The 15,060-nt window shown below is 48.8% G+C and overlaps 1 protein-coding gene across 1 annotated transcript in view; it reads left to right on the top strand.

Annotated features, from left to right (window-relative positions):
• Positions 1-15,060, top strand: part of CLIP2 (CAP-Gly domain containing linker protein 2) — an 80,326-nt gene that overhangs the window by 33,002 nt on the left and 32,264 nt on the right. The window contains exon 3 of the mRNA XM_082776616.1: positions 5,416-5,954. Coding sequence (XP_082632742.1) covers positions 5,416-5,954 — 539 coding nt within the window. The remainder of the gene's footprint in view (positions 1-5,415; positions 5,955-15,060) is intronic.

Genomic DNA, 15,060 nt, shown 5'->3' with positions numbered 1-15,060 from the left:
GTTTGGTTGCAGGGCTGGCAAATGTCAGGTGCTTGCTAGCCACAGGGCAAGCTGCCCCATCACCACTTAGCTGTACCTATAGCATCGGTGGTGGGCTGCAGCCAGGAGAGGAAATAGCTCCTGTCAGATGGGCATGGAGAGTTGTATGCACCCTGTATCAGGCGAAACTGGTGATGTACTAGGTACAGACCTATTTCTTTGCACTGTGGTTTAAATCAAACAAAAAAAAAAATCAACAACCACCAAAAAAAAAACTCTGAAAATTAAAATGAAGAAGGGAAGAGACCTTTCCTAAGGGTGTTGTAAAGCTCTTTTGTAAATATCGTGGGTTTTCTTCTGCCCTCCCTTCCTGGCATAAGACACTACTCTGGTATATCTTTTCTTTTTGTCTTCATTTAGATGTAATGTGCCTCCATTTTATCAATTAACTGCCTGTCTCCTGATTCCCATGGCAACACAATAGGCTGTTGAATTTCTGATTCCTTTGGCAGTCAGGGTGCCTGGCATGCATCTCAGGAGCAGCGAGATCACAAAAGGTTTCTGCAGGGAGTAGGAAATACGTGGGTAACACTCGCTGTGCACCGCTTCTCATGCTAAACTATTTTCCTCTTCCCTCCTCCCCTTCCGAAACAAGTTTCCTTTCTCCCTTTTGTTCCCATTACCCAGTGATAAGAAATGAGCAACTGGAGTGCTGCGGGAGGTCGAAAGGCACGGAGGGAGCGAGAGGATGCCTGGTCTTGTTGGATGGGGATGGCTCCCAAACGTGGCACGAGGCTGTGTCTCTTCAGGGATCCTGCACTGAGGGTTATTCCTGCTGGTGCTGCAGGGTGATTGCTCCAATCCTTCAACTTTCACTTCTCAACTTTTCTGTTTGCAAGGGGTTTCTCGCTCCTGTACCTGTACAGAGCTGCCTTGCTACGGCAGGCGCTTCCAAGAGCTGGATGTGCCCACCTCTCAGGAGTGCTCGCAGGAGTCCTTGTGTTCCCAGGGGCTTCAGACACGGGGCTTTCATTGACACTGTGACAAGAGCCGTGTGAGCAGGCTGGAGCCTCAGTTTAATCCTTTAGCCTCTTCAGTTCCCAGCTCAGAGGAATTTGTCTGGCTCCTGAAGTGCTGGTGGCTGAACCATTGGGGTGCCCTGTTGGTGCTGGTCCCTAACCAGACACGAGGAGTTTGCAGAAAGGCCCCAAGGGCCGGGTCTGCTGTACGTGTTACTGACCTGTCACGTGTGGGCTTAACAAAAGCTGAAGGGGAAGCAGAGATTTAGGGTTGGATAAGATGTGCGTTTACTGGGTGCCGTGCTTGACTTTGATTTATAAATTGTTGTTCGGCCCTGAAAGCTGTGACCTACAGGAAGACCATTTAAACTGCAAAGAATGAGCTGGCTGACGAGCACAATAGGGTTGTAAAGCTGGAAAGCCCGAGTGGAAGAGATCCCACATGGTGCGTGTTATACCTCAGAGCCTGTGGTACGTGTGAGAGGGAGGGAGGAGCTGTTGCAGTCCTGTCCTGCAAGCAGGGTTTGTGCTGGACAGAGCAGCAAAGAGAGGCAGCGATCCCCTGGGCAATGGGGGGAGAGAGCTTCATGCTGCTGGGTTCAACGCCCAGCAGGGACGCTCGGACAGTCCCCGTGGCTTCTTGCTCAGACTCACCAGGGACCTGCTGAAAGGTGGGTTGGAGCAGAAAAAATCAATCTGCATTTGGTTTCTCTCATTCCTCTGCTGTAACTCTGTGCTCAGCTTTGTACCTAAGATCAGTAGCTCTGCTTTAGCAACTTCTCTTGGAACTTGTTTGTGCTGAGTTGGTGGGTCCGGCCAGAACAGGAAGGCTTTTCTAATTCAGACACAGGCAGAGACCAGCTGTTTGGTGCTCATGGGCTGAGGAGACCTCGGGAGTTGTGGACACCGGGGTGGCTTTCCTCTGAGCTGCCCTAGGAGGGGGCAACTCCGGCTGTCAGGTCCTGGAGGGCAGTGCTGCGAGCTAGCACCAGTGCCTACTGCCAGCTGATTTCTGCCATAGGCTATTCTAGAATACTCTTGGGATCAAAGACACGTTACTCATTGCTGCATTTTGTCTTCTTAAGGGCTGGTGCCAAGATACCTGGCCAGGAGGATCAGGGCTTGGTTGTTGCCAGGAGGATCAGGGCTTGGTTGTTGTGTGGCCGTGTAATTAATGGGTCCACCAGACCTGAAGCCTGGAAGAATGGCTTTGGTTGGACCACTGACTTGTTACTTCTCTGGAAACTTAGTGCACAGGACCTGTTAGCTGTACCATAGGAAAATTGGTGGCTTAGTAATTATTTTATATGTGGGTAATGAAGGCCATGTAAAATACCAAGTTCCTGCCGTGTGGCCGTAATGAAGAAGGTGATCTTTCTGGCCATTCTTTGTTTAAACACTCTTTGCGAATTGTTCAGCCTCATGCTAAAGAATTACTAATGCTTCTGACTGCTGTGCTCTGCTTGGGAGCCTGTAATTCTGCTGCTTCCCTGCGATGGTGTAATCACTGCAGCTCGGCAGCCCTGCCTGTTGGGCAGGCACCTAAAATGAACAAATTTGCACTAAAATTTTGGCTTTACAGGGAACACCATGCAGCACAAAGAGTCCAGCAAACTCCTCTTTTTTTTTTTCCCCGTCCAAGCCAGTTTTTGAAGGTGTCTGCTCTTACGGTGAGTCTAGATGTGATTTTAAATTCTGCTGCAGTGGTTGTTGAGCCCCGGGGCAGCCTTCCTGGCTTTCTTTGCTTCAGCTTCGCTGCTGAAGGGTTAGGTTATCCCAGCCGTTTTACAGAGGTGTTTGTGAGAGCTAATGTAAGCTCTATCTTGATCGTTAACGAACAGAGCTAATAAAGATTCCTAGGGCTCCACTAGGGCTAGAAAAACAGCTTTGATCTTTTGTGAACTCAGACACAGCCCGTCCAAAACTTCTGTGCTTTTAGTCCCCCAGACAGCAGAGTTCAGCTTGCTGTTCTGCTTGGCACGTCGCGTGTGTCTGCCGCAAACATGTCAGCAGCGTGAGATCTGGGGATTACAACACTCTGCTGAGCGTGAAACCAGGACCTAAGCTGTGTTTCTCATTTACTTCACATATATAGAAAAGGGGAGAGAGTAAGTACACGTCACAGACGCTGGTGATAAAAACCCTACAGCCATACCTGGCTATTAAAATGAAAGACTGACTTTAAAGTGTACCTTGCTGGCTCCTAATCTAGCTGCTTGACTGTCTTGTGCTCGTGGGGGTTGAAATGAAAATGGTAGCATTTATTTTCTACTTGTCGTTGTCTTTATGGCTCACCTGGATGGAGCCATGTTTCCTTTTCCATCCTTGTTATTTAAAGTCTTTACTGAAGATCACAAGTCCTAAGCATCCTTATAATCTGTGTTTGTTTTTCAGTTTTTAATGTGAACTTGGTTCTTGGATGTAAAGCCATCCCCTCTAATGGAGCTCCTTTTGGTGTATTGTTTTTTAAAGGATTGAGAGGACAGGCAGCTGCCAAAATAAGAAGTTAATGAATATTTGAGGTTGAGGAAACTTTCAGGGCAGGACCCTAAAGTCAAGAGAAGGCAGCTGAGGGACAACGACACAGCCTTCTCCCAGGAAGCTGGCTGGGCTCCTCTGGGAGCACCGCACGCAGCTACTGCTGAGCTTTCCAGGTGGGAATGGCATTTGTGTCGCTGCCCTTCCTGTGCTGGGCTGAGTTTTATGGGACTTGTTCTGGCCAAGTGGTGCTGCTGAGGCTGAAGTTAGAGCATACCCTGCAGCAGGGAAGTCTGGCGAACTTTCTCAGGCTGTTAAAGCTCCGGTTCACCAAGCCTGGTGAGCTGCTAGGGGGTAATGCCTTCAGGAACCACAAATGAGCTGGTGCAATTGTGCTGCACGGATTTAAGTGTTGACTCTGGAGTCTAATAACAACTGAAGTGTCAATAGTAATCTCTTTTAAGGCAGCTGTTTTAGCAAGAACTTTCAAGTTCTTCATATTAACACTGAAGCACTGGTGCTTTTCTTTCCCCTAGCATTAAACCTTTAGCAAAGCTTGAAGTGTCCTGCTTTGAGAGCCTTTATGCTCTTTGGCCTTTCTAGGAGCTGGGCTTGATCCGTCAGGCCCATTCTTTCTGGAAGAGCTGGAGCAGTGATGCAGGCTGAGCAGTGGTGATGGCTGAGCAAATGTCACAGCTCACCCCCTAGGTCAGCTATAGGGGAGAAGCACGCTTAGGATCTCAGTGCTGCCAGGTGCTGAGGATGACCACAGGTCTAGGGTATAGGTCTTGCTGGATCTTAATTTGCAAGCTTATTTCCTCGGTCTGTGTGGTTTCTTTTAGGGCTTTACTTAGCATTACCCACCCCCTGTCTCTGGGCTTAAGAGTGCTTTAATGAAGTCCATATGCTCTTTATTTTAGTTCCCCTGGGACCCAGACGGAAAGCACAACGTTTGTGATCGTTTGACCCTGGGGTCAGCAAGCGCGGGGTCACTGCGAGCTTGTTTGCTTGGGCTGTCTTTGTTACCCTTCAGATGCCAGCCGCGTATTAAGGGTCTCATTTTGTACTGCTGAAAGTTTGGCCCATCCTAGGAAAGAGCAGCCAGGACAGGGAGTTTACAACAGCATCTGCAGCTTTCCTCCTCGCAGCAAAGCCTAGCTGGAGGCGCTGCTGTGTGGGGATGAGCGTTCCCTCTCGCAGGTTTGCCTGAGTTCTGTGCGCTGAGCCTCAGCCCTGGAAGGGCCGTCCGTGCTTGCAGGGGTTTGTAGATGTTTCCTGTTTATCGATGCTCTGTTTACATTGAGCATACCCCAGGTGTCTGCTTGCTGCTGGGCTCTGCTCTACGCAGGGAATATCAGCAGCTGGGAAAAGCGAGCAGTGCGTGCAGGCAGCTGTGTGGTCCCACGGGGCTGTTATTGCCCTCCGGCGGGACACACGGTGCCTGGGTTAACTGTTTGCCTGCATCCATACCTGGGGAGCTCTGAACACCCACTGAAACATCAAAGCTTGCTTTTTGGGGGGATAAAAGTGTGACCTGGGCATCTTTCTTTGAGCAGTCCCCTTGGATCCTTAGGCACCTACCTGCATTCCTGTCCTTGTGAGCTTATTTACACCAGCACTGCCACGCAAAATATCCTCCAGTGCTGTGGTGGGACTGGGAATAAATACACTTTATGAAGGGGATAAGGACATGGTATTGCTTCTGTTTTGTGTGCGAGGTCTGCAGAAATGGGACAACACATTGAGATTTCTGTGCAAACTGCATTTCTGCCAAGATGAATATGTTCTGGGGTCGCTCAGGTTCTAACTCCTGCCTGATGTAAGGCTGCAACCTGAGCCGTGGCCCCAGATGTTTCCTTTTTGTAAATGTCCCTTCCTGGTGTTGTGGCTGCCTTTAGGATTTCTCCTCATGCCCAATCCTCTCTTCCCTCACTCACAGGCTCGCCCTTACACAAGCAGGGTACCACCTCCACCGCCAGCGCCGAGAAGTCGGGCTCAAAAGTCGCTGAGGTGGGCGACGACTTCCTGGGAGACTTCGTGGTGGGCGAACGCGTCTGGGTGAATGGAGTGAAGCCAGGAGTGATCCAGTACCTTGGGGAGACGCAATTTGCTCCGGGCCAGTGGGCAGGGGTTGTTCTGGATGACCCGGTGGGTAAGAATGACGGCTCAGTCGGTGGAGTGCGTTACTTCGAGTGCCAGCCGCTGCAGGGCATCTTCACGCGACCGTCCAAGCTGACGCGGCAGCCGGTGGCCGAGGGCTCGGGGAGCGACGCCCCCTCCGTGGACTCTCTGACGGCCCAGAACTTGTCGCTGCACTCGGGGACGGCCACGCCGCCCCTCTCCACCCGCGTCATCCCCCTGCGGGAGAGCGTCCTCAACAGCGCCATGAAGACGGGCAACGAGTCCGGGTCGAACCTCTCGGACAGCGGGTCTGTGAAAAAGGGGGAGAAGGACCTACGGCTTGGAGATCGCGTGCTGGTGAGTCGGTTGTGGGGCCTTCCTTGGAAAGTAAAGGGCCAAATTTGTCTTCTCCTTGTTTGGGACGAGTTAAAAGGGTGGCAGAGTTGGTGGTGAGCTGTGGGGCAGCATGTGGTCTTGGAAAAGGGGGGTGCTTGGGCTAAGCAGGCTTGGAACTTCTGCATTAGTTGTTATTTGGGATGCTGTGTCTTGTGGGCATGCCTCTTTTTGACATTTGATGCAAGACTGCTTTTTGTGTTGGGTAAGTCCTGAGCAGTAGAGTGGGATCAGAGAACAGCTCAAATGCGAGAGGGAAATAAAAGATTATTCTGTCCCAATGGTTATCATCATCTGTCCCTGTGATATTCTCTATAATGGTGTGTGCTGGAGCTTTTGGGGAGTTAGCAGTAGTGTCTCGTTGGTCACACTCTGCAAGGGTTTGCAGGAATCTCTCATGGCTGATCCCTCCCCTTCTGGTGCTTCAGTTCCTAAGATGCTGGATATGATGGTAATTCCTTTCCCATACAGAAAGAAACTTACAATTATTTTTTTTAAAGGGTTGAACTTTGGGGGAAATCATACAGATGGATGGGTTATCCACCTCTGATTGGTGTTGTTGCTTTCATAATTCAAAATAGAGCTCTGTGCCCCTTCAAGCCAAAGGGGCATACTTGTGGTAGAAAATGGCCAACTGCAAGTTTGCCGTCGTGTTTTGTTGCTGTTTTGTGTCCTAGCAAAAGAGTTGTTTTCAGTTGAGGTTTAGAAGGAAAAGAAACAGCACAGATGAACGGAGCCTTATTCTGCAGTTCTATAAAACAGTTTAGGTTTGTTTAGTGTGTATGATGCGTGTTGTGATAGCAGACGCTGAAGAACCAGGCATTTGAGCACACATCTCTTGTGACTTTGTTGTTCAGTTCTGAGGATATCGAAAATGACTCTAAGCAACAGGTGACAGGTTCCAGAGGGTTACTTTGTGCATCCTAGGCAGTGTGGCTCCCATTTAAAACGAACTGTGTAGAATTTCCTTTTGGGGCACCTGGTTCAGAAACCAACAGTTACAGCACAGAACTTGCTATATATATATTACAGATTTGCCCTCTGGTTAACGGTGATGGTTTGGTAGAAGCTTACACTGCTTGTATTCCTCTGGGCAGGCTGTGCTGGGGCAGGCAGAGACTTCAGTGACAAAGGGGTCAAAGCGGGCTAAGCTTGGTGGTGGTGCCTGGTCTGAGAGATGCTGGTGTCCACCAGCAGAGGGTGGGAGCTATTCCCAGCTGAACACTTATACACAGCTTCCCTTGTGTTGATGAGTTCTGTGAGGACACATCCAACACAGCAATTCTGCCACCAGCAGCCCTCCGAAACCTCCTGCCAGGGCTCAGTGGGTGCATTGCTCCGTAGCAGGTAGCACAACGGGCTGGGGAAGGGGCTGTGCTGGCCAAATTGTGAGGGTCTTGTGCAGGGGGCTCAGAGGTGCTCCCAACACGCTCAGTGCTCTCAGGGAGCAGGGCTTTTCTGCTGGTCATAGCACAAGCCCTGGGCATGCTGCAGCTTGAGCTGATGGAGTTGATTCCATTTTCATTTTATTTAAAACATATATATGTATACATATTGAATTTCTTCCTTTTCAGAGCAGTGCAGGTGAGTTCTGTCTGTGCCCATCACGTACGGCATTTATTAAACCTGGTGTGAACATGCAGGCTTGCAGAGCTTGCTGCAGAGGTGAGAACACTTCATATGCTCGGATTTTCCCGTGGAAGAGCGCTGCGTCCTGCACCCCAGCAGGACCCACCAGCTGTTTAGAGGCTTGCTGCTCGTTTGTCAGCTTCCTGATTTCTCTCCACTAGGGTCTGCCCGCTGTCAGCAAAGCTGCTGCTGTCCCTGCTGCTCCCAGGGGCAGGCAGGGAAAGCGTCAGAGACGTTCTCTGTTTGCCCACATTCTGATGGTTCAAAGTGAATACGCTAAATCAGCCAGCCAAGGGAAAAAGGAGCCTCAGGAATCTGTCGTCCTTTAGCTGGTTGGTTTGTTTGCTCCTTTACCTGTTGCAGGGGGTAAGGGAGGGTGCTCAGGTGAAGGCTTTCTGTGGAGCAGCAGCCATAGAAGGCAAACTGCAAGATATAAAATCTCCAGTAGCGTTGGCTCCGTTCCTCCTGAGCCAGGCAGCACAAGAGCTTTCCCCAGACTTAATTATCAAATCCCTCTCTTTTGTCCTGACTGGGAGCTCACTGAGGCAGGGTCAGATTGTTTAATACAGTGCTTACATGGACTGAGACTTCAACACACTCACATCACACAAAATGCTAATGATTTTTCCGTGGTTTTGTGTGCTTTTCTGTTTTTTGTTTTTAAATGAATAAAAGCCCTCCTCCCCTGCCAGCTGGCTTAGCCAGCCCAGATGTTCTACAATACATTTTGTACTATGATGTGTTACTGTAATGATGAACATTAAAAGAACAAATATGAAGTGAGCATCTCACGGGCACTTGCAGGAGCACTCAGAGAAACCTCAGGAATTGTTTGCGTGCGGTAGCAGAGGTCCAGGAAAAGAGCAGATAATGATAGCAAGAAACAATTTGCTGGTATGGCCCAGCAATACGTGCTTGGCAGATGTTTTTTTCCAGTAATGGAGACATCAGCTAATCATATTTGGTGCTTGAATACATAAGCAATAATTCTGGGTTAACCCGAGTTGCCTCAAATTCCCTGAGTCAATCCTTGGTCTTGTCCCCTGCAGATTGGTACGGTTTTAGTTGTCTTTATTGCTCTTAGTCCGTGCATTCCCGTAAGATTATCTTTTTATTTGAGAATGGCTTTGGGGTAGAGGGGAACCACCACAGGCTTTTCGAGGGAGGGGAGGACCTGCATTTTCTGTAATTGCTCTGCTGACGGAGCAGAAGGTTGCAGGAGCCTCTCCTGGGCCTGCAGGGTTGGCACCTGGTGCTGCGAGCGTCAGCGCTCTGCGTCCTGGGCACTTTCTGCTAGTGGTTTTCATTCACTTCACTGAAGTCCATTATAGCTTGAAGTCATTTTTGCTTTTCAATAACTTTGTTCCGAGACCCTTCCTGTCTCTCCAGCAGCTGCTAAAAGTGACTTAATGGAGCTTTCCACTAGAAGAATTAGATAACGTTTGCCTTCGGCACGGCTGAACTCAGACTTCTTCCCAGAGATGCAAAAATTGCATTAAAGAGATGAAAAAAAAAAAACCCTCCACCCTGATATTGTAGAACCTCATTTCTTGAGGTCTGGCAAACGAATGTGGAACAATTAACCTTTGCTTCAGTAAGAAGGGAGCTTCCCAAAGTGTGGTAATAGCTGGAGTGCTGCTGTTAATGTGAGGCTGGCTGGGTGCCTTTCTCCAGGGAACAAACGGATGGAAAGAGATGGAGCAGTTGAGCATTTTCTGCTTGAGAGGAATCATTGCTGTTTTTTTTGCCTAAGAAAATGTATTTTACATGCTGAGGGGGGCTTTCTCAGCAGTTGAACTCATTCCACCCTAATGTACTTGCTTGCTTAAGAAGGGTGGGAAGGAGGTGAGCGTTCTCTGTGTGCAAGGCTAAATAAAGAATCTCCTTCTGAGAGAGAGGCTCCGTCCCTTAGCCAGCCTTCTGTCTCCTAACTGGGATTGCTCTCTTCAATACCGAAATCTAGTGACAAACAAGACTATTTAAGGGCCGTGAAGCATCTCAATTGCTGATTGACTATATTCCTGTGAAGTGTTGCCCCAGTTACTCTTCAGACGGATTCTAGATTTGTGACTTTGCCAGGACTTGTAGGTGGCCGAAACCAGAATCGCTGCTGAGATAGCAGGGGCGGTGCTAACAGTGGGATCGTGGTGGAGCGGTGCTGGTGGCAGGACTGCCGTGGTGGGCTGGTTGGGCTGCTGCAGAGAGACTCCGGGCTCGCCCTGAGCGCATGATAGCGATCGCTTTCTCCTCTGCACACTGCCAAGTGGCTTTTTGCCTGGGGTGTGTTGCAACCTCTGGCTCTTGGCAAATGACAGAGCTCTCATGAGTAAACCAATCGCGTCCTCTTTGGCACCAACCTGGATCTGCCTGCCTGAAGGTGCAGAAAGCCTTTAACCACCTGTATGAAAAGCCATTCTCATTAGGAGCTCCCCAGCAAGGAGGATGGCAGCCTTAGCCTTTCCCCTTGGGCAGGGACAGCCGCTGGCTCTGCTGTCAGCTGGCTTCGAGCTCTTTCAGTGCCTGCAACTGGAGTCTTGCTGCTGTGGGGGCATGGGAGGCATTGGGCAGGAATGAGCCATGCTTTTTCTTTTCCTGGTAATTGAGCAGAGCTCTCCCAGCTTGCTAGATCCTTACAGGCGCAGCGCTGCTCCTGACTGTAACAGAAGGACAGTAACAAGGTATGCTCACTGATTGCAAACCAGGTGGTGAAGAAAGATGGATCCATGTTCTGTAGTTCTGTTGGGACAGTATTGTCAGGAAAGATGTTGGTATTCAGCACCTGCTTTCAGCTGGTGGAGACCATTAGGTGCTGTGCCCTGACTGGAGCATGGCTGAGCCCAGGGCGTTGCATGGGAACACGGCAACCTCCATCCCTGTGGAGGTTTGGGGAAACGCAGCCTTCCAGTTATTTGCAGGCTTCAAGAGACAGGAAAACACCTGGGTCTTCCAGTCCAAGCTTTCTTCTCACCCTATAAGATTGTTTGGTGTGAACAGTAGGTGACTGCTGTTGTCACAGGAGCAAGTGTTCCCTGTCCCTGCAGTGAAGCTAAGAGGTAATAAATAGCCCGGAGCTACTGCCCTGCCATGTTAACTCCTTGAGACTTGTTGTACACGCACACACCCTCCTAACCATTCATTTGGGCTGATGCGTTGGCCAGTCCTTGCCTTCTGCATGCTATAACTATCATTAAATAGGAGTTGCAAGCGGTCTGTGCGGAGCGAGCTGTGCGATTAACGTGGGTGGACTCGGTATCGAAGGCAGTCTCAGGAGGGATGCTGGAATTCCAGACTTCCCTCTTGCACTGCATCCCGAGGACATTATTTTCTCACTGGTGCCTGGAAGATAAATGTGCCCAGATGTCTTGCATCAGCAGCACTGTCAGACTTGTCCCTCTGTAATGCTGAGTTGTGCTATGGGGATGGGTTGGCCCCAAAGGTAAGTGGGTTAGAAGAGACTAAAAAAAAAACTTGTAACTTCATGTAGGAGGAACTCTCCTGTAATTCCTGGCTGTCTTTTTCCCCCTCATCCTAAAAGCCAGTTCTGGCATGCACAGATGATGCAGTGAGTGGCTGGCCAGATGAAACTGCTGATGGTCGGGTGCCGCCTGAAATGAGCTGTGTTTGCAGACAGAGCTGACTGCAACCAGCCCCGCACCGTACTGCCAGCCTGCTGAGCGCTGTGCCCAGCTGTCAGCCGGGACACAGCCCTAGCAAGCACTGACGTGCATTTCCCATAGGTAGGTGCGTTTACTCCCTTGCACTTAAGCTGGTAATTTCACGTAATCTCTGATGTCTGGACACAAACGCCCACGCTGCTGCAGAAAGCACTCTGTAAATCAGACCCTGTATGATAATCTTCTGCCATTACGACTGGGAGAGCTAAAGCACATGCAATTGGGAAACACAGCTTCTGCCGCTCAGCTCAGGTGGAAATACACTCCTAAAATGAATACAAGAAAAAAGCCAAATGCCTGTTTAGCCTCTCCAAGGGAAAGGATGGCTGCTTCAGCTCACATGCTGGGTAATGCCTACAGGAGCAAGCAGCACTTGTCCAGTAAAGATGAGCTTCGATTTCTTGTTAGCATCATCCAAAAATAAGAGTCCCATGCCTGCCCTTTCCCCAGCACCCCCTTCCTTCCCCTTCCCACAGGCAGGAGGGTCGCAGAGCTTTGCAGCTGTGTGAGGACCCGGCACGAGATGCGAGGAGATGTGTCAGTACGTTTTACTCGCGTGCTTGTCGTTCCCACCTTGGCCCTCTGGTCAGCAGCACAGTCCTGTGGAAATGGCTTGGAAAGCAGCTGAGAAAATAAATTGAGATGGCTAGATTAGAATTTTTAGCAGGTAACACAGCATCACCACTGTGGTTTCTGCCTCAGGGTGTGCTCAAGCAGGGGTCTACAGCCAGTGCTGGCCCATGAATTGTGCCTGGCATTGTGGGGAACGGTCCCTCTTGGCCTGAATTCCACTTTTATTATTATTGTTTTCCCTGAGCAGTACTGGAGTGAATTACAGCACTGCACTGCCACAGGCTGGGGATGGCTGTTAGGAGGTTCTTGCTGAGAGCATGAAACTGCAGTGGGGTGAGCAGGAGTGGGGTGAGCAGGATGGGCGTAGGGAAGGAGCGAACGCAGGCTGCAGGGGTCTGACTTGCAGCAGCCAGCTCGAGACATGGCTGGTGCTAATTGGGCAAATTATTTAAACGATATATCAGCAGCTCTGCTGAAGACAGTGTCTGGAAGGATTAGCATCATTGTCTTTTCAGCCCTGGGATACTGGTCTGGGTCCAATTTTGTCATTTTGATGAGAAAACCCTAGTAAAACATGATGTCAGTGTTACTACAGATCGCAGGAAAGGCGCGTGGATGTCTCTTCTGTGACTGTACATTGCTTTTCTGACTCACCCGTTAAGGACAGAAACCATTAAATAGCCCTGGTTTCGTGCTCTGAACGTCAAGCCCAAGACTTTCTTGGGACTGTTGGAGGTCTTTTGTTGAGGAAAGGCCAGGTCAGGATGATGGTCTCTCTCCAAATACATGGAAGGGGCCATGGGAGCCAAGGCAGAGAACTTGAGGCTGGATCTGAGCTTCCCAGGAGGTCGGGGGGTGGCTCCGAGGCTGCTGGAGTCCAGGTGGAGAGGGTGGCTGGTGGTGAGCTTGATCTAAGTTAATTATAAGGGTTTCTTTGCTTCAGGTGAAAATATGGAACACTAATGCTAATCAGAAACCATCCAAAAACAGAGCAACAACAAAAAAATCTTACTATGTCAATGCTGTTTATTTTTGAGCTTCAAGAAGGAGCTATTTCAGCTGCTTTTCTGCAAAAATATCTATAACTGAAAGTAATAACACTTTACATCGAGCAAAATCCCATTCTCTTGGAAATGAATAATCTTGCTGACAGTCTTGGTAAAGTATTAAAAGCTCTTCTGAAAAGGTTTGAGAGTTTTGTTCCGGGAGCATGGTGTAACAGCGAGGTGTGGGGAGAAGGCACAGCTGAGTGGCTGCGAGCTGCCTTGACTTGGGGTCTGTGAGTGCCAGCCTTGCTGCCTCTCCCAAGCTGCTTCTGTCCTCCTTCCAAGGTGATACTTGTGATTTGTTGAAGGGTCTAATAAAAAAAAAAAAGCTTCTGTTTTGATGAGACTGTTTGTTCTGCGCACTGGTGCGACCTGCCAGCTGGCTTTTCCCAAAACGCATTATTTATTTGAGCAGCATTAGCAGATTATCGGGGCTGAATAAATCTGCATGTCTGAGGCGGATGAATTTTCTAGGCTGTCCATCCATGAGAGTTCCTGTGTGTCTGCCAAAAGCTGGGAAGTTCAACAAGGGGTCTAAACGCTGACGTGTAAGCATGGCAACCCCACATCAGCTTCTGTCTGCGCTCCCAGCCCCGTCAGGGAGCATGTGGGCATTTGGGACAGAACAGGGAGAAGATGATCCTGTGTGGCAAGGGCGTGCTTCATGGAAAAGACAGAATAACCAACCCTCAAAAGAGAAATAAAATCCATTACTTTGGAAACAATCCTATAGCCACCTGGGGGGCTGTGGGATGGCCATTTGTGACTTTGGGGTAGGAACACAGCCTGCTCTGACCGTCCTGCTCTGGTGCCCTTAGGCATGTGTATATTAAGCAAACTTCCTCTGTTTGGAGACTCACACTGGTGGAGGGAGCTCATTGGGTTATTAAGGAGGTCACATGAGGTTCAGTGGGGTCGGGATCATGTGGCTCCGTATCTGTAATTAAAACTCGATTTAAAAAAAAAAAATTAAGACTGCTGGTAAGCTCCCTTCATTTTTATAAATGGCACGAGGATGAATTATGTCTTCATTGAATTCAGCTTGTAGCTAAAGAAATGTACTAGACTGGCATTAAATCATTGCATTAATATTAAGAGAATAATTCTTTCTAGACTTGGATAAATCAAAAACGGGACTGCTGTTTGACTATGAGCAAGTGGTAAAGAATCTTACCGAAGCTATTCAAATCTGTAACTTGCCAAGTACCTAATACTGACATGAAGTCCTTTCGCTCCAGGACATGGTGTAGGACCAGAAAGCTTTCTTCTGATACTTTTTCTGCTGGCAAATATTTTCCTCCTTCCTATAGAACTTCAGTTTTTTTCCATAAGCAGCATTTTGCTACATCCCTAGTGGGAAAACTTATAGAGGACCAGCTTGAGCTGCAGCGCAGCCTCCCAGGACTTGAGGCAGGACCCAGGCTTCAGAGCTGTGCTCCCTGGTCCTCTCAGGATCAGTTATTTTTAGGCTGGGAAAACTCATTTTCCTTTGCATAAGCAATTTCCAGAATGTTTAGTGATTAAGAATTGGTAAACCTGTTACATCCCTGAAACATAAAAAGCTGGAGATTTCTGCATTTCTTCATCACTGATTTCTGTAGGGTAGTAATATTTGGTTTATACTGCTTTATTTAAAATTTGCTATTAAAAAAATTAACCACCAGTCATTGAAGTTAAAAGCTGCAAATTTCATCTTAACTTTTCAAGCTTTCTTCCTTGAACCTAGGCTTAACAGAGAGGCCAAAAAAGGTTTAAATTATATGCTGATTTACTTGAAATACAGATCTTTAGAATAATATCCCTCCTGCTTTTCTATCTTTCTTTTCTCAGCACAAAGACCGAAGGACACCTGTAGGCACTCCTGGTGCAAAGGCGGAGGCAGCTGATACAGCTTCTGCTCAGTAAAATATCTTCTGGTTGCGGTGATCAAAACCCAGCCTTGTGCAATGCTGACTTATGCTGTCCTGGGGTCTGCTCAGGGCATTGAGAGCTTTAAGTGTACACAGGGGAGCAGAAGGTGTGACTTGCTTATTTCTTTGTGCTTTTCAGCAGGCAAGTACAAGCTGTGTGTGCAGGGCTTAAACTCCTTCAAGGTCTGGCAAGCAACTGTATGCAATTAGTTGGTGTTCTCATTATATTTGTCCTGAC

This window comes from Aythya marila (assembly GCF_965140915.1).
Source record: "Aythya marila genome assembly, chromosome: 20".
Lineage (NCBI taxonomy): Eukaryota > Metazoa > Chordata > Aves > Anseriformes > Anatidae > Aythya > Aythya marila.
This window is presented reverse-complemented; position numbering and strand designations above follow the sequence as displayed.